General features: G+C 33.9%; 1 protein-coding gene across 2 annotated transcripts in view; it reads right to left on the bottom strand.

Moving 5' to 3' along the window:
* The window catches only part of LOC147008950 (G protein-coupled receptor kinase 3-like), a 100538-nt gene that overhangs the window by 46509 nt on the left and 33334 nt on the right, over positions 1 to 20695 (bottom strand). For both annotated transcript variants that reach the window (XM_085864103.1, XM_085864104.1), the window contains 3 exons: positions 19702 to 19763; positions 17271 to 17322; positions 12985 to 13076 (listed from right to left, as the gene is read on the bottom strand). In XM_085864103.1, the coding sequence (XP_085720229.1) occupies positions 12985 to 13076; positions 17271 to 17322; positions 19702 to 19763 (206 nt within the window). The remainder of the gene's footprint in view (positions 1 to 12984; positions 13077 to 17270; positions 17323 to 19701; positions 19764 to 20695) is intronic.

The following is a 20695-nucleotide window of genomic DNA, read 5'->3' as shown; positions in this document are numbered from 1 at the left end:
TCCATATTATTTCACATTACTATCTATTTCATTTCATTATTTTTTCATTATCCCATTTCATTTCATTTATTATTCTTCATCTTTCATATTCATTATTTATTATTTCCATTATTTTCATTTCATTTCATATTCATTCATTATTTATCTATTATTTATTTTATATTTCATTCATATTCCATTTCCATTTCATTATTTTCCATTATTATTCATTTTCTCCATTATCTATTTATTTTCATGCTTTCTTCATTTATTATATTCTTCATTTATTTATTCTCCATTATTTTCCTTATTTTTCATTATTTACATTATTTTATTATTTTTCATCTACTCATTCATTTCATTCCATTTCCATTTCATTTCATTATTTCATCTCATTTTCATTATATCATCATTTCCTCCATTATTTCATTCATCTCTCCATTACTATCTATTGAAGTTTTTCTATCTCTCATTATTTCCCATTATCTCTCATTTCCATTACTCTTCCATTGTTTTCATCCTCTCATTTCATTTCATTTGATTTCATTATCTCATTATTTCCATTTTCATTCATTTTATCATTCTCCATTTTATTTCATTATCATTTATTTCCATTTCATTTCTTCATTATTTTCCATTTCATTATTTTCCATTTATTTACATTTCCATATTCATTTCCATTATCTTTCCTATTTCATTTATTCTCATTATTTCCATCTATTTTCATTTCATTATCTTTCCATTATTTGTTTATCTATTTCATGCTTCCATCTTATTATCTCTCATTTCATTATTTACTCATTATCTATCTATTTATTTCCTTCATACTCCATTTCATTTTCCATTATTTACAGTCATCTATTTCATTTCCATTTATTTATATTTATTTATTTGATATCTATTATATTTTCATTTGATATTATTTATTCATTATTTTATTTCATTTCATTTTCATTTCATTTCATTTCATTATGCTATCTATTATTATTCTTCATCATATTTTGCTCCATCTATTTTCATTTTCATTTTCATTTTTTATTTCATTTGCTCATTTCATTCCATTTATTCTTCATTTTTCATTTCGTCTATTATCTATTTTCATTTCCATTTATTTGCTATTCATTATTTCATTATTTTCATTCATTATCGGCCATATTTTCATTCATTTCATATTCCATTACTCATCCCATACTTCATTTCCTCATTTCATTTCATATCATTCTCATTACTATTTGCCTGATTATCTTCATTTATCTCATTTCATTATCTTTCATTCTGTCATTCATTTCACATCTTATCATTCTCCATTCTATTTCCATATTTCCATTCATTTATTCTTACATTTGCTCCCATTTCATTATTCACACATTTTCCATTATCTATCCTATTATCATCTATTTCATTTCATTTCCATCTATATTCATTTGAGCCATTATCTCTATTCCATATTTTCCATTATTATCTCTGCTTCATATATTATTCTTCCATTTATTTTCATTTTCCATTTCATTTATTTCATTACTTCATTTCATTTACTATTATTTGTATTCATTTTATTTACATTATTTCATTATTTATTCTTATTATTTCATTTCATATTCATTTACATTTTCATATATTATTTCATTATTTATTTTCATTTATTCATTTATTTATTTATTTTCCATTATTTATATTTTCCATTTATTTATTTCATATTTTCATTTTCATTATTTACATTTCATTTATTTCATTTATTTATTTTCATTTATGCTTTCATTTATTCATTTTTCATATATACTTATTATCCTTTCATTATTTCATTTCATTTGTTTTATATGTTTTCTGTCTATATTATTTTGTTCTTTGTTTATTTATTTCATTATTTGCCATTTTCATTATTTTCCATTACCATTCAGTTACATATCTCATTTTCATTCATTATTTCTCATTTCACTTCTTCTTGTTTTGTTCTTCATTTCATTATCTCCATCATTTTCTGCTCATTATCATTACATTTTCCTGCTTCTCCATTTCATTTCATTATTTCCATTTCATTTCCATTCATTATTTTCATTATTTTCTCATTATTTCATTTCCTATATTTCCATATTTCTCCATTATTTCATTTCAGTATCTATTTGTTATTTTCTCCATTTCATTTGATTTGTTACTTTCATTCTCCATGTTTTTCATCTCATTAGTTTAATTAATATTTCATTTCATATTTCAATGTTATTTCATTATCCATTATCTCTCATTTCCATTATATTTCTTCATATTATTTTATTATTTGCTATTTCTTGTTTATTTTCATTATTTCATTTCATTATGTCTCATTTCATTTCCATTATTTCTTGTTTATTTACATATTATCTATTATTTCATTTCTGCCATTCTTGTTTTCATTTATTTTCATTTATTTATTTTGATGCCATTTTATTATTTATCCATTATTTATTTCTCATTATTTTCATACTTTATTTTTCATTTTCATTATTATTTCTCATTATTTATTATTATTATTTTCCATAGTTTATTTATTTTCATGTCTTCATTATTTCCTTCATTCTCCATTTCATTTCGCTTCATTTTTCTGCTGTTCCATTTCATTCTCTTCATTTTATTATTCCATTATGCTATGCTTATTATTTTGTTATTTCATTCTCCCGCTTCATTTTCATTATCATTATTTATTATTTGTTTATTATTATTCATTCATCATTTCTCATTATTTCATTGCTATTTCTCATTATTTGCTTATTATTCTCTCATTTTATTATTTCTCATTTTCTCTTATTATTTTCATTTATTTCCATTCATTCATTCATTCCATTACTATTCCATTATCTCATTTTCCATTTATATTTCCATTCTCCATTTCATTTGATCTCCATTACTTTCATCATTTTCCATTTGCTATCTATTATTTTCATTACTCCATTTTCATTTATTGTATTCATTTATTTGATTTACATTATTTATTATTTCATTTGATATTATTTCATTATTTATTTCCATATTATCTTATTATTTTCATTTCATTTATTTTATAGTTTATTTCATTTTTCATATTTCATTATTTACATTGTTTTCATTTCTGATTTTCTGATATTATTTATTATTTCATTTTCATTATTTTCTCATATTATTTTCATTATTTCATTTATTTATTCTTCCATTTCATTTTCATCCCTATTTCATTTATTTCATTATTTCTCATTTCTATTATTATTTCATTACTATGCTATTACTATTTCTACCATTCTCCATCCATTACTTCATTCATCATTACTTCATTATTCATACTTCATTTTCATTTCATTGCTCCATTCATGATTTCATTTCATTCATTATCTCATTATTTGTCATATTACTATCTATTTATTTCATTATTTGTTACTTATTATCCTTTCCATTTATTTTCATCTCCATATTCATTATTCACTTCATTCATTTCCATTCTTCATTACTATTATTTTCTCATTATTTGGTCATTTTCATTATTTCATTTCCATTATTTTCATTCATTACTTTCATTATTTTCATTCCAGAGTTATTTCCATTTCATTCTCATTCTCATTCATTTATTCATTTTTCATGTCTCCATTGCTATTCTCATATATTTCATGCTTCATGCTTTCAGTTTCATTTCATTCATCCATGACATTATAAGCTATTCATGCTATTTTCTTCATTAGTTTTCCATTTATTATTTTCATTATTAGTTATTATTTATTATTTCATATTAGTTTCATTATGTTTCATTTTCATTATTTCATATTATATTATTTTCCATTTGTTCTATTTCATTATTTTCATTTTCATTATTTCATGTTCTTTATGTTTATTTGCTATTTATATTGTTATATTATTCGTTATTCATATTTCATTACTATATTATTCATCATATTCATATTTTCATTTTTCATGCCATTATTTATCATTTCACTTGTTTTCCTTGTTTCATTACTTCATAGTTTTCTTGTCTCTTCATTTTGTTTCATTCATGTTATTTCCTTCATTACTTTATTTCATTATTGTCTGTTGTTTCTCCATGATTTTTTCATTCTCCATTTCATTTCCATTTTGTTCATTTCATTATCTTCTTGTTTCTCATTTCATTTTCGCTAGTTTGTTTATTATTTATTTATTATTCATTATCGCTTGTTTGTTTTCATGCTTTTATTACTTTCATGTTTATCTGTTCTATTTATTTATTCAGAATTTCATTTGTTATATTTCTCTTCATTTGCCATATTTTTCTTATTTTCATATTTCTTCATTGCTTATTACGGTTTGCTATTTGTATGCTATTTCTTATTTTCATTGTTTCATTATCTATTTCATTTCATATCTATTATTTTTTCATTATTTTCATATTTCCATTATCTATATATTTCCATTTTATTATTTTCACATTTTGTTATTCTCCTTTTTCTCATTTATTTACTTGTCTATATTGATATTATTTGATTATTATTATTTTTCATTATTTATTTTCTTTATTATTATCTATTTATATTTATTATTTCCATATTTCATTTATTTATTCATTATTCCATTTTATCTATCATCTATTTGGCCTTTTCATATCTATATCTATTACTATTTCATTCATACTTCATTATTATTATTATTTGCTATTTGTTTTCATTATTATTCTATTTTCTCATTTCATATTCCTTCATCTCCATATTTCATCATTCTCCATCATTCTCTCATTTTCTCATTTCATTTCCTTCTCATTTCCTTATCTTGCATTCTTCATTTATTCTCTATTATTTCCATTATATTTTCATTTCATTTCATATTCTCTCATTCTCCATTTTCATTATTTCTTCATTTCATTTTCATTTTCATTATTCATTCATTATTTGACATTTTCTATCTTCATTCTTCCCATTATTCACTATTCTTCATTATTCATCATATTTCTCTTCATCATTTTCGCCTATTTTCATGTTTCATTTCATCTATGTTTATTTATTTGTATTATTTGTATTATTCTTTCATTTTATTCTTCTATTTTCATTCATTTTCTTATTTTCAGATTATTTGTCATTTTCCATATTTTCTCATTATCTTCGATTTTCATTCATTTCATTCATTTTGTTTTCATTTCATTTCTCATCAGCTCTTTCATTTTCTTCATTTTCTTCTTCATTTCACTTCCATCTTCATATCTACTCACTATTTTCATTTCCTTCATTCTCATTTGGCTTCGCTTGATTCATTTGATCTCATTTTCATTTCATTTCGCCATTATTTTTTTCATTATTTATTCACTATTTCATTATTTTCATTATTTTCATTATTATTATATTATTACTTCCATTACATTCTCCTCCATATTCTCATTATACTATTACTTCATTTACTTCATTTCATTTCTCATTCATTTTCATTATCTCTCATCTCATTTTCATCATTTCTCATCTCTCATTATCTTCTCATTTCATTCATTTACTTTCATATTATTTCTCATTTCTTCATATTTGTTTGTTTATCATTATTTTCTTATTTCTCATTTTCATTTACTTTTCATTTTCTCATTTCATTATTTCTCTCTCATTTCCATTCTCATCATTTTTCTTATTTTATTATGTTCTTCATTCATCATTTTCTCATTTATGTTTATTTCATTTATTTTCATTATTTATTTTATTATCATTTTTCTTATTATTTTCATTCTCATTATTTTATTATTTATTTTCATTTATTATTTTCCATTATTTTCATTTTCTTCTATTTTCTTCATATTTATTTCATTATTTCATTTTCATTATTTCATTTATCCATTCATTCTATTATTTTCATTTCATTTATTTTATTTATTATTTCATTTATTATTTATTTATTTCTCATTATTATTTATCTATTTTCATTTTCTTATTATCTCATATTCTCAGGCTATTTTCTCATCTTCATTATCTTATTCACATTATTTCTCCATTTTCCATATTATTTCCATTCATTTCTCATTACTTCCATTCTCTCTCATTATCTCATTTTCCATTTTCATTTCATCTATCATTTCCATTATATTTTCATCATTTCTTTCCATTATTTTCCATTTCATTTCATTTCATTATTCATCTCTCATTATTTTCATTTTCCTTTCCATTATTTATCTTTCTTCATTTTTGTTTGCCATTTATTATTCTCATTTATCCTTCTTCATTTTCATTATTTATATATTATTATTTTCATTTCATTATCATTATTATTCTTTTCTTCATTATTTCCATTTATTTTGTCCATTTCATCTATTATCCTTCATTATTATTTTCATTTATTTCTTCATTATTGTTACATTTTATTATTTTCATATTATTATCGCCTTTCATTTATTTATTTCTATTATTTAGTTTGATTATTTTCCCATTCATTTTCCATTATTATTTTCATGTTATTCATTTATTATTTTCATTTACTTGTTATTGTTATATTCATTTATTTATTTCATTTTCCTATTATTTTTATTTCGCTTCATTTATTGTTTTCATTTTCATTTTCTGTTTTCCCATTATTATTTCATTTCATATTTTATTATTACTATTATTATTTTCTATTTTCTATTTCATTATTTCATTATTTCCTCTATTTCTTCATTTATTATTTATTTCATTATTATTATTATTATTATTATTTATTATCTATTATTATTTTTCCTTCATTTTCATTCAATTTCATTCATTTCATTTTCCATTATTTCATTTCTCATTCTCATTTCCTCCATTATCTTCATCTCCATATTCTTCATCATTCATTATTCTTCCATTATCATTTCTCCTCATTTCCATTTCATTTTATTTCATTATTTCTCATTATTTCTCATTTCATTTTCCATTTACTATTACATTTGATTTATTATTTCATTTTAAAGAGCATATACTCATTTCATTTGACATATTTCATTACTTTTTCCATTATTTCATTATCATTATTTTTCTCATTATTTCATTTTCATATTTACATTTTCATTTTCATTTCATTTCATTTGTCATTACTTCTCATTTCTCCATTATCTTCATTTATTTCCTTCATTATTTTCATTTACTATTTTATTTTTATTATTTGATTATATTTTCATATTTCATTATTTTCATATTTCATTATTTATTTTTTCATTATTTCCTTTTATTATTTTCTATTTTTCTTCATTTTCCTTTCATTTTCATTTCCATTATCTTTCATTTCATTATTTATTCTCATTATTTATTTTCATTTCATTTTCATTTTCATTTATTATTTATTTTCCATTTTCATTTTCCTTTATTTTTCATCATTCATTATTATTTATTTTCATTCAGCATTCTTCCATATCTTCCATTATCGCTTCATTTTCATTTCATTATTCTTCATTTTCCATTTCATTTTCTCATTATATTTCATTCATTTCATATTCATCTTCATTTCCATTATTTCCATTATCATTCATCTCAATATTATTTCTTCATTTTATTTCATTTCATTATTTTCATTAATATTCTTCCATTATTATCTTCATTATTTACCATTATTTCTCATATCTTCATTATTTACTATTATTTCATTATTTTCATATTTCATATTATTCATTATTTCTTCTTTTCATTTTCATTATACTATTTCAATTATTTCATTATTATCTTCATATTATTTCCATATTATTTTCGCTATTTTCATTCATATTTTTTTCATATAGTTTCCATTATTTCTTCATATATGTATCATATTTCATTATATTTGCTTATTATTTTTATATTACATATTATTCATATTATTTTTCGTTATATTTCATATTCATTATTTTTCATTATTTTCATATTTATTTCATTATTATTTCTCATTATTATTTCAGTTTATTTTCATTTTATTACGCTATTTTTCATGCCTTGCTATTTCATTATTTTTCATTCATCATATTCATATTTTCGCTATTTTCTTGTTTTCATATTTATATTATTTCATTATTTTCATTTATTATTTTCATTATTTTCATTATTTTCATTATTTTCTTTGCCTATTTTTTATTTGCTGCTATTGCTGCTGCTTCGCCCGCTTTCTTTCTTGTTGGCTTAAGGCTTAGCCGCTTTCTTGCTTAGTTTCGCTTTTCTTCGCCTGCTCGCTGGGCTATTCTTTCGCTTCGCTGCTTTCGCTATTGGGCTGCCTGCTGCTTTCTTCGCTGCCGCTTAAGTCTTCGCTGCTTTCGCTTTCGCTAAGCTCGCTGCTTCGCTGCTTTTCGCTGCTTTCGTCGCTTTCTTCGCGCCTTCGCCGCTTTTCGCTTTCGCTTTCTTCGCCTTCGCCAGCTTTCCGCTTTCTTTCTTCGCCGCTTTCTTCGCTTCGCTCTTCGCTTTCGCTTGTCTTTCGCTGCTTTCTTCTTCGCCGCTTTTTCGCCGCCGCCGCTCGCTTTCTCTCTCTCTCTCTCTCACAGATTCCACTAATCTTACCCATCCTCCCATTCTTGGTACTCTGAATCCTGCAGTGAGGCAGTTGCTTTAAAACAACTCACATTTTTTTCCATATACCTTGACTGATGGCAACCCAGATCATTTTAAAGCCTGCAATAAGCGTGTTCTACTTTCCTATAGTTTTAGCTGTATGGCCTGATTCTGATTATTCAATGGCCAATCATTCTGATTAAGTGATTCTGGTTAACTGATTCAATGATTTAACTGATTGACTGATTCAATGGCCAATCAATTTACTCAATGTATGAGCGATTGTTCGGAACGGAATCCCTTTGTAACCCAGGGAACTTCCTTTTCACGTGACCAAACAGGTACGAAACGCTTCGTTTTATATCCGTCAATAGCTTATCGAATGAGCACACGGGAGCTCAACATTCATTTAAAAATGACAGGATGCTGTGCCCTTCGACACTCCAGTAGATTAGAGAAGAGATTTAAAATGTATCGATTCAAGGCCACTCAATGACGTCAATAGTGGGCAGCTGGGCATGGCACCGACCCGGAATGGTGTGCACAATGCACGAGGATGCCATTACTTAGGACTTTATAATCGGCATTGGAATATCGGTATGAGTAGATTTATAATTTTAATTTATTTTTCTTTTTAGAATCAGTAATCGGTTAGAGTCAAATTCTCTCATCGGCCCAGCATGAAAATATAAACAAATAAATAATTTATATATATATATATATATATATATATATATATATATATATATATATATATATATATATATATACATACATGTGTACAGTATCAGTTAACAGTCCTGAATGAACGACTGTTGTGACCATTCCAAGTTCCGTACAAAGTTCGCACGGATAAAGTACACCAACAGGAGAACCACAAAGGCTCACCTTTTATATTGTTCTTTAAATGTGGAATTAAAATGAAAAATTAGCGAAATTCAATTCCCACAGAGAGCACACAAAGTGGCAGTCGATGCCTGACCAGGTCAAAGCAACATGGTGGAGTTCAGGACACGAGGTTCGATTCTACATTGAAAGTTTTTTTGGGTTTTTTTAGTCAGTGTATCCAATATATTGTTACGGTTGCGGAAATTTACAGAACACCATTCAGGTATCCCAGAGATCAGTTATGTCGATAAGTGTGTGTTCAGATTAGATTTCCCCAACGAGGTAGAAAGGGTATTATTCGTGTAGCTGGGCTGTGATCTTTGAGTCAGCCATTATTCTTTTGCTATCTTTATTTTGGAACAACCACTACTTCAACCACCACGCCACCCCCACCACAACGTCAACCACACCACTACTTCAACAACCTCGCCAACCACACCACTACTTCAACAACCACAATGGCCTCCCCAACGAATAACACCACGCCAACCAACGGTTAAAACAACAAGGTGCTCCGAAGAAAGAAATCCCAATAACGCCTGGGATTTCCCTCCCCCTCCCCCCCCCACGCGCGCCGAGAGGGAGGAGGGGCGGATCGAGCCAAGGTTCAAAGGTGAAGTAGGGGAGGGCACTCATTTTGGGTGGAAAGAGCCCACTGCGACCCTCCCCTTGGGGGCAACAACAACTGAGCCCAGCTGAGCTCTGCTGGAATTTTCCCCCGCGCGCCGGGAAGGGAGGGGCAAGGCTCCGTGGCTATAAAAAGGAAGCGCAGGTTGACGCCGGGAGAGTTGTTGTAGAGAGTTGTTGTGGAGAGTTGTTGTAGGGAGTTGTTGTAGAGAATGGTTGGAAGGGAGTCGTACAAGAAGGTCGTTGTTGACCAGTTGAGTTGAGGGGCTGAGTGGAGGTGGAGAGAGAGGAGACGCCGACCAGCAGTGGAGTCTGGGGTCTGGAGAACGGAGGCGGACCCGGCGATCGGAGTCCCAAAGACCCACGGACATGGTCGTTTTCTTCCTTTCTTTTCTGGGGTTTTTGAATGGAAGTCTGTGGCACCCTGTTCCTAAGTAAAACTGGTTAAGTGCATGTGAATAATAATCATAGACAACGGCTGTAGGTCTTTTTCTGCTCGTGTCTTGCCCCTTGCCCCCCATTGCATTCATTGCTTGCATACGTGTGTATAAATAAATGTCATTGTTTGAATGTCCACCTGTTCGTTGCGTCCTTTCCCATAATTGAGCTGCCTTGCGTTCGGGATGTTGGCTGGCTTTTAAATAGCCGATAAAGTGATCGGATCCGACAGGGCCTCGCGATAATACACCGCTCGGCAAATCGCAAACAGAACGAGCTGCTTAAGAACGGCTCATTTTCGTGCAGGCTCCGTCGAGGTGTAAATTCCCGGCATTTCTGTCTGCGCGCATACTTAGGTAAATCGACAATTCGGAGATCGGACCCTGTCGCGCGCAGACAGAATAGTTGGCTGATTTACGGTGTGATTAAAAACACACCCGTAGCTGGATTTCGGCGTTGATCCGAAAGCTGCGACTAGGTTTGCCCGTCCGGTGGGCGAGGGCGGCCGCGATTGGCTAAAAGCGGTCGCCCACACGCCGAGCGGGTGGGAAACCACAACAATATGAAGCTCTTCCGAACCACTGACTGACATTAACGATCGGAAAGATCGGTGCCTTCCGGGTTACATAGAAAGCTGATGGACATCGAAGCCTATACATCACAAAAAAAAATACAGAATCGTTGGCCAATATCCATAAATTAAAATATAAGTAAATGAAAATAAATAAATTTCCAAAAATGAAAAATCAAATGCAGATGAGCGACCCCCAAGACAATAGTGAAGCACGGCTCGTATGCTAGTGGGGTCTATTAATACAACTATATGTGCTGTATTATATATATATATAACTATATTCATATAATGATAGCAGATCGTACAAAAAGGTGAAAAAAGAGTGATCGAGTGTTTAAATTTTTTTTTTTTTAAACCTGCGTATGTAATACCTCGTCGTTCATTTTGCCAAAAAAAAGAAGGACCCCGTCGAATGTATTGCCATGGCTTGAAAAAGCAGCTTGTGGAGAGCAGCGATCCTGCTGGTCAATCATTTTCATTGCACTCAATGAAGTTACACTTTTGACACATTCCTTAAACATTTATTCACTCAATATAATCGTCCGAATAGTAGCAAAAGTTAGAGGACTGCACGATTCTTCTGTTCGTGCTGAGACGAATTGGCTCTCGTGGTAGAGCAAGACGCTGGCCATTGACTTTTGGCTGAATCGTGTGGGACCAGCCTCGAAGCCTGGGGGAAAGAGACGGGACCATTCAGCAGAGAGCAGCGGCGTCGGTGAGGGCTATCGACGAAAGAAGCTGCGCTGCGGTCTCTGAGCCCTGGAGTTGAGTATCACCACCTAAATTGCCTCCTGTACATTTGCCCGCCCAGAGAGCGGCTGGGCGCCATTTTGGGCACATTTTCACGCGCAGAACGACCCCAAAGCTCATAAAAGATCACTTCTGGACCCGAAGCTAAGTGCCAGAATAAAGGAGGGATTTTTCTTTGTTTTATTCTGTCCCCTTATCTGAATTTAAGTGTGTGGAGGTGTCTCAAAATTAGATTTAGGTTACCTCACGTCTTGATTTATTTCCATTATAACTGTTTGATTGTCTGTATATTAAACCATTATTTATTTAATTTGCTGCTGTCTGTGTATCTGTTGTGGATTTGAGTACAACTCGTGTGCCACCGTCCTTTGCCACCCTTTCCTTCCCGCGCGCCCCATGATCTCCGAGAATCTCGGCTGTGAGCCTCCATGGGAAATCGTTTGGCCATCCGTCCAGGTAGGGGCAAACCCTCTGAACATGACAATATATATATATATATATATATATATATATATATATATATGTATATATAAATATATAAATAAATAAATATATATATATATATATATATATTGGCTAACCCCCGCTTTAGCGGGGAAAATGGCCTTTAAATGCTTGTGTGTGTGTTTGTGTGTGTATATATATATATATATATATATATATATATATATATATATATATATATATATATATATATATATATATATATATATATATATATATATATATATATATATATATATATATATATATATAAACACACAGTGTTTTAAAAGTCTTTGTGCAAATTTAAACTTTAATAACTTTAGTTGTAAACATGGTCGAAGCAAATGGAATTCACAAATAATATAGTCGAAATTTCTCGGCTTGAACATAACCACCATCTTTAATAAAACACCTTTATATCTGATTTTCCAACTCAATGAAAATGTTCTGAAGTTGCTTTTGAGCAATTTCATAAATTGCATTTGTGATCCTAACCCCGAGATCAGGATCATCGAAACAATGTGGTTTCGAAGATTAAACAATATTTTTAACAAGCCACATAAAAAGTAGTCCAATGGAGATAGGTCAGGTTAACAAGATGGCCAAGCAATCAGGTGAACGAGGTGGCTACCAATTCACTTGTCTGGAAAGATGTCATCGAGAACCGAAGCATCCGAAGCACAGTGGCAGGGACAATGACTCTGTTATATGACCTGATACGGTTGTCCTGTTTCTTAATCCGAAAAATTATTTGGGTATAGACATTTTACAAAAGGATAAATATGGAGGCAGTCTTAGCTAATTTAAAAAAAAAAAAACAACCGTTGTCAAACTTACATCTTCCCTGTGTCTGCTTTACGACAGCCATACACCTCCCCAAAACCACCGCGCCCGATGATCCTATGAACACTGAAGTCATTCATCGTGAGCTGAGAAAGAGGAACAAAAATGGGAGGTGAGGGGGGAGCAAAGAGGAATATAAAAAGATGTACAATAACTCTACATTCACCGTAAACAAGAATATTAATTGCTTCAGACATTTACACCCACAACCCACTCCAAAGCAAACTCAAACAAAACGCTATCCTATACAAACAGGTGAGTGGTTGTCTGTATGAACACAAGAGAAACAGGCAATGTTTGAAAGGAAGAAAGACCAAAAAAATTTTTTCAAAAAAACACTTCTTTCCTTTCTTGTGAAAAAAAAGAGACGAAAAATATTTGAAGCTCGGTGAGGGAGATGAGCTGTTTACAGCAAAAATGATGATTCTCAAATGGCCAATATGTACCATAAATGCAACAAAGCACCATTTATAATGGGGCGAAGAAGAAGAAGAAGATGAAGTGCCAAGTTTATACAACATCGGTAAATGCTTATCCGAGAAATGGTTGAGGACGTGTTCAACATTGAGTTTTTTACAACTAAAATGGCCGCCAGTCGGCCATCTTGGATCTGATCTCAAAAAAACAAAAGATGTGCTTATGTAGACCATCATGTGTTGTCTTTGTGCCAAGTACAAATAAAATCGGTCCATATATCTCTGAGATATGGTTGCGGATGCACGCACAGACACAAAACTCGAGACCAGATCCATAAGCCCCCGTTTCGGACTAAATCCATTGGTGGCTGAAAACCTGCCAGAAACAGATAATCCAACTTGTGTAATTGTGGATGGTATGGCGGTGGTTCAAGCTATCAGAACACCAACCAATGGTACAACTTTCGGTGAACTGGCAAACAGTTTCATTGGTAATGTCCCAAGCTACCTGAGAGGCTCTCAGACAAGGCAAGACGTTGTCTTTCATGACTATCGATGGAAGTCCATCATATCAGAGACCAGAGTGCATTGAACGACCATACAATGAAAGATTAGACGTATAGTATATTGATCGGCCGTCAGTGTGTCCACCATCGGTTTGGCAGAAGTTCATAATCGCTGGAAGAAAATAAAGTAAACCTCATTCAATTCTTGCGGGATCAACTCCAATTGAAAGCACAATGCCGACCAGATCAACAGGAAGTCGTGAGTGTGTTGCATAACGTTGATCATCAGGTCGGGTGAATTCCCAGCTGTACCATCTTCTGGGCATAATGTTGATCATCTCAACTCACGAGGAGGCTGACACGAAACTTGTTCTTCATGCTAATAATGTAAACGTACAGAATTTCCAAAGAGTAGTGGTGCGTCCGAGAAACACAGACATACTTTTACTGCTGATACATCATGACACCACACCAGAAGTGTGGATGAGCAGTAGGACATCTAAAGAGAAGCACTTATTCCCAGTTAGCATTGTACGTGCAAGTCTGGATCTGAAGTCGTCGACGATGTCCTCGTATTCCATGCTTTAACAGGAACAGACACAACCAGTCAGTTCTGTCGCGATAACAAGCAAACAGCTTGGAAGACATACCTGCAGTATCTCAAGCTAATGAAAGATCTGGGTCACAATCTTGATATTGGTAAGGCTGATATTGAGAAGTTTATCATCAAAATGTACAGCCCAACAACGACAGCTACATGTATCAATGGTCTACGCGCAGAACTATTCCATCGAATCAGTAACGCTAAGAAACTACCACCCACTCAAGACTGTTTGCTTCTGCACATATGACGCAGTCACTACCAAGCCATAGTGTGGCTCAAGGTCGTATTCACCAAGCCAGAGCTACCCCTACCGGAGGAAAGTGGGTGGGAGTTTGATGAAACTGAATGCACCTTACGTCCAAAACTAATGCTACTGGATCCTGTTCCATCTACCTGAACCAAACTCTTGATGTGTGGATGCAAAACTACCTGCACATTACTTAGTCGTTCATGGAAAAAGCATGGTCGGCCATGTAGTCTCACCTGTGGGTGCAGAGAACAGTGCTTGAACAACCAAAAACAACTGTTGCCAGGGGAGGAAGAATCTGATGAGGACTAACAGCTGCTGTCTTGGGACCAACTCACTTTGAAAAAAAAAAAGTCACCCCGTTTATTGTCTCCATTTGTTAATCATCTAAATTATTACCCTGCGCTCGCAAAGTGAAAAGCGGGGTTAAGCGATCGTTAGCGTATGTACGTATAGCGTACGTCATACATTGTGTCTGCATTTTGTACAGCGTACATTCGAGCGGACATCGAAAACCCTTCAGCAGAGGAAATTGAAAGTTTACCACATGTTACATGACCATGTGATATAGCGGTTACTCTTTTGAGGTCAACATCGGCCAATTTTCTAAAAATCCTCAATTTTCATCCGATTGACTTGAAATTTGAACAGGTTTGCACATTTGGTCAGTAAATTCAACCACCAATTATTTTTGATGTCAACATCGGCCAAAAGGTCAACTTCGGCCAAATTTCAAAAATCCTCAATTTTCATCCGATTGACTTGAAATTTGAACAGGTTTGCACATTTGGTCATTGAATTCAACCACCAATTAATTTTGAGGTCAACATAGGCCAGTGTCACGTGGTCTGGGAGCCATATTGGATCTAAGGGAAAAATCTTTGAAAAATCTCTGTAGGAAAAACCGCTTAATCGATCAATGCATTCTTTAACTAATTGATCAACTCCCCATGGGAAATATGATTTGATAAAGAGGATGTCATCGGTCACGTGGTCTGGCAGCCATATTGGATCAAAGAAAAAAAACCTTAAAAAAAACAAAAGAGTTGGCTCACACCAATTGCTTCTCAAGACTGCGCTGGGTATGTATTCTATGAATACCATCTCATTTTTTTGTTTTGTTTTCTAGTGTCATTGTAGGTACTATAAATATCCCAAATTATTACTGAGATAAATGGGAAATGGTTAATTGGTTTGGTCAAAATAAAATTACATTAAACGGCATTTTCAAACATAGCACAAATGATGTTTTGTGTTTGGTATGATGAATAAGTTGGGGGTGGGGAGGGGGGGAAGGGGTAGTATTTCATTTGTCTCAGCTGGTTGTAAAAAAAAATCCATGATTTTTGTGCTCTGGTATGTAGGGTAACATGTGAGGATAATTTTAATGCGTCAAACTCCTCCATGGCACTTGATTCTTGAAAGCTATGGGCAATTTTATAAGATGTCGAAACTGAAACCGAAACAAATTTTTTGGCAAAAAAACCCTTAGTTTTTGGTTTCCTGAAAGATGGAAAACTGAATTATCATGATATATGGGCTTTATATGTATAGGGGACATGACTATCTACAATTTAGTACCATCTGTGCATATGTCGAGTAAACATTGGTGCCTGTATGTGAAATTTATCAAATTTTTAAATATCGCGAATCGCCTACATGACCAGCCACATGAACGTGCTCATAAGTCAGTCGTGTAAACCTTCATTAGCCAACCGGGTATTTCTAGTCCCCAAAGGTCTCCTCTAGCCAAATAAATAGGTTTTAGGTATACACACTGATGTGTGAACGGAATGATAATATAAGCCACTTTATTCAAGTTGGTTCCAACACTATAAGATCTTAAGCCAGCCACCTTAATCATTAAGCCAATACCAGGCTTTTGGAGATGGTTAGCAAAGGTAAATGCATTTACCAGCCCTTGCATGTCATAAGCCTGAGTGGATTAACCCCTTGCATGGAAGGATGAATCGAACATGAGGAGCCGTAACCAAAATCAATCATAAATCCAGAGAGGAATTTCCAGTTCATAAAGGGAGGAACTCAGGGTGGGAAAGAAGGCAGGGGGAAGGAAGGCAAAGTCTCAAGTCACAAAGGGGGAGGGGGTGCTAATTAAAAGGGACAAAGGGAAGGACAAAGACAGATAAATGAGGAATCTATTTGGTGGTGTTTCATTTTTTTAGCACTATATGCTTATTGGACTGCTACTGTATATATAATAAAAATAATAATAATAATAATAATAATAATAAAACAAGCCTTATAGTGCAAAAACACGATAATCAGATGAAGGACCCCCCCCCCCACCCCCAAGTATGGAAATATTAGTTGCAAATCATCTTTCACCAAATGATTACTGTTTGTTGTTTGTACAATTTCACCACCCAGGGGTTCTAATAATAACATTGCTGCTCGGTTTATTCCTTTGCCTTCCACCATTGAGGATGAAAGCGGATGAGTGTATCGTATGTGTGAGAGCATGTGATCTGTAAGGAGATCAAACCAACATGTATGTTGAGTTCCACATTCTTCCACTGGCAAAGACGTGTGAATTTCTCACTGCGAAGGACATGGAACAAAAACAGACACATGTTGGTAAGAAAAGGAGAAATACTACGGTTTAAGTACATATTAAGTTTACTGATCATTTCACTTCCAAATGTACTTGTCAAAAGCACCAACAGTGTGGATTCACTAAGGCATCCTTTTTCTAGCTTCATGTGAACCTATTGCCACATAACCAGGTAAGCTTGACCCTTGAATTGATGCTTACATGTATTATAACAAGTTGCTTGCCGTGAATATTGCAGATTTAAGTACATTTGTAAATAGAGTAAGATTAAGGATGATGAGAACATCCTAATAATCTTCTTCTTCGTTCGTATGCAGCACAAGGCTGCGGGGTAGCATCATTGGCTGAGGGCATGGCTGTGCTGTTGTGATGCAATGCCCTCTGCTGTTTAAGGCAGAAATTTGTGATTTGTTCAGGGCGCTCGCGAAGCACCTCGCCAACTCTTCACGAAGGACACCGTGGGATCTTTAATGTCCACCAACTAATACCGGCAGACGAGGCGTGCAGTTTAACGTCCATCCGAGGGGACGGCACAAACACTGATGAATCACCCCGCCTGTGAAACACCGGGATGACAGTTTATAGCTGTATCGGGATTCAAACCCAGGATAGACAACTTAGAGGTGAGTGTGCATCCCTCTGGCATTAAAAAAAATCATTTCATATATAAATGTCGCTATCAAAGGTACGCTGGACTGGATTACCAGAGGTTATGAGACTGGATTACCAGAAGCTTTGGACTCTAAAGTTCTGAAATATGAAATCTGAGTCATTATTGGATTTTTGCAATAAAAAAAGAAACAAACAAAAAAAATACTCTGTTAGATCATTAATCACCTGCAATGAGAGGGTAATGTTTGCCTCCCCCACGCCTTACTGTGCTCTCCAAATACTGCTGGTCCACAATGTGGTTGACTTAATACGATGAGGTCAACTTGGGACGAGCATTAAAATGCTATGCACGAAAAGGCAGTGTTACCCAAAAGCAACCATCAAAAAGAATGGAATGCGGGGGGAATGGGAGAGCGAACGTTGTTTCACTAATGCGCCACGCGGCTCCAATGGAAGTCAAACAACAACCTGAACCCTGCCCCAACACCTCATAAAATCTGCAATCACCCAATCGATTGCCATTAAACAACCCATATCGTACGGCTAATGCGTGTTACATTATTTACACTTACCTCATGGTACATTATGAGAAAGTTAAGCACGTTAAAAGTCATCATACATTAAGTGTGTCAACCCCAAGCAGTTTACCCAATCACTACTCCAAAAAGATCTTGTTGCTTATGTGCAGTAACCTCTTAATTTTGCAGTTTTTTTTTTCTATCTGAGGTTGCCTTATCATCCCGTTCACCTGCACAGGTGCGTAGTGCCATTTTTCCTTTCTCTCTCTGTGTTCATTTCTTCATGCGGGTTCGAACTTTGAGAGGGACCGTACACGATGCGATGCCGTGAACGTCACATCTTGTGCGACGAAACTTTCTGTCCCTGTTGTGTCTGCAGATGCTTTCCTCCACCTTAGAGGCCGCATTTTCAGCACTACGCATCCCGAACCATCCGACCATCTGTTTCCCCTTCAGTGGTTCCCATTTTCTGCATTCCTATTAATCACTCGGTGCGTCCTTCACTCCAACCGAATCCAAATCTTGTGAAGGTCCGTTGTATTGCACATCATTTACGTCCTATTTTCTACGTATCGATGTAAAATCCTGTCTTGTTCATTCTCCCTCATTTGTTATCGTAATTATTTTCAATTTACATGCTCATCTTCATAATTACTGACTTGCCTTCATTACAATCTCTCCTAACCCAAACAGCTTTATACTGCTGCCTTTGTTCTTTCTAATAACGACTAGCAGGGGATACCTAGCGCTGCTCAGAGTGGGGGGCTGGGGGGGATGGGAGGGGGGATACCCAACGCTGCCTGGCTGGGTGAGCTTTTCCCGGTGGTGGTTTCGGGACGTGTTGGACATTGAAAAGCTATGGAGTTATTGGCCTCATGGTGGTTACCTTTTGCCTACGGGCTGGCGACAGCACTGCCTGACCCCACATCCCAATATACACTTTATAGCGCCCATTGGTGGCCACAAAACAGACTACAAGCCTGCATGCGGTATATTAAAACCATACCCACATTCTGAATCACCTATACCCAAAATTTGGGGCCTCGAGGTGCCACGGTTCGGTTGTGAAAGAATAACGAACAAACACACAGACAAACACACAAGCACTTGAAAATATTTATAAGATTTAAGCTCGAATATGATCATTTGCTTCACATGCAAAAAATGAAAAAGGAATGCCACAGCTGCCTTGCAAATGGGGGGACATAATGACAAGAAAGAAAAGTGTGCTTTTACCTTTCCACAAATTTCCTGAAAACTTTGCTTTCCAGGCTCTTACATATCTCTTCTATGTACGGCTGAAAAGAAAGGGATGGTGTGGGCGAATGATAAGAAAAAGAAGATTAAACAGCAGATATGAATGGTGAGGGAGTGAGCTGATTGCACACCGGAAGGGACGAATCACAAACCGACACACATTGTGTTGGTTAGACTTCTGGACTGAGCAGTCAAATAATTACAAACAACACAAAATGATTTTTTCATGAAAACCAGAATTTATCTTCATCTGAATATTGATGAAACATCCAGAAATGAAAAATGGTGGGCTGAAAAAAACATTAGAAACATTTTGCACGCACGCACGCACGCACACACACCCTTCACAAAGTATTCACACCCCTTGACTTTTAGCACATATATATATATTTTTTTGTTTGTTTTTTTGAATACCTTGTCGAGGCTCGTATGAGAAGAAACACACAGAGCACAGCAAGGGGGGCATAAGACAAGAGGGGTGGGAGTGGGAAGGACAAAACAGTGGGGAACAGAGACATAAGATCTGTGGAAGGGAGAGGGATGGGGCGGGGAAAACAGGGAATACAAGATGGACATTACAGGGACTTTCAGGAAGAAAAGCAGGTTATTTGAAGGAGGTGGGTTTGGGGTGGATTAACGGGGGTAGAAAAGATCGAGGATTTGGATGGGGGAAGATCAGAGGTGGTGGTGAACAGCTGTTTTGAAGGCCTGGAGGGAAGAATGGGATTGAACAGAGTGAGGGAGTTTATTCCAAAGGCGGGAAAAAGAAGAATGAAAGAGTGAAGGTGAGCAGTGATTCGTGATTTTGGTAGTTTTACCAGAAGGGGTATGTTGGCGGACCTTGAGCTCTCTGCGGAAATATAGTGGGGACAAATAGCAGACACAGCGGAGGGGGGGGGGTGAGACCGGAGAGGAGATGGTAGAAGACAGAAAGACCAAAAGACCACCGACCTGCCTGAGGTGAGAGAGCGAG

Source organism: Eptatretus burgeri, chromosome 18 (assembly GCF_056783735.1).
Source record: "Eptatretus burgeri isolate ZD-2024b chromosome 18, Ebu_testis_v1, whole genome shotgun sequence".
Lineage (NCBI taxonomy): Eukaryota > Metazoa > Chordata > Myxini > Myxiniformes > Myxinidae > Eptatretus > Eptatretus burgeri.
The sequence above is the reverse complement of the archived record's forward strand: the minus strand, read 5'-3'. Positions and strand labels throughout refer to the sequence as shown.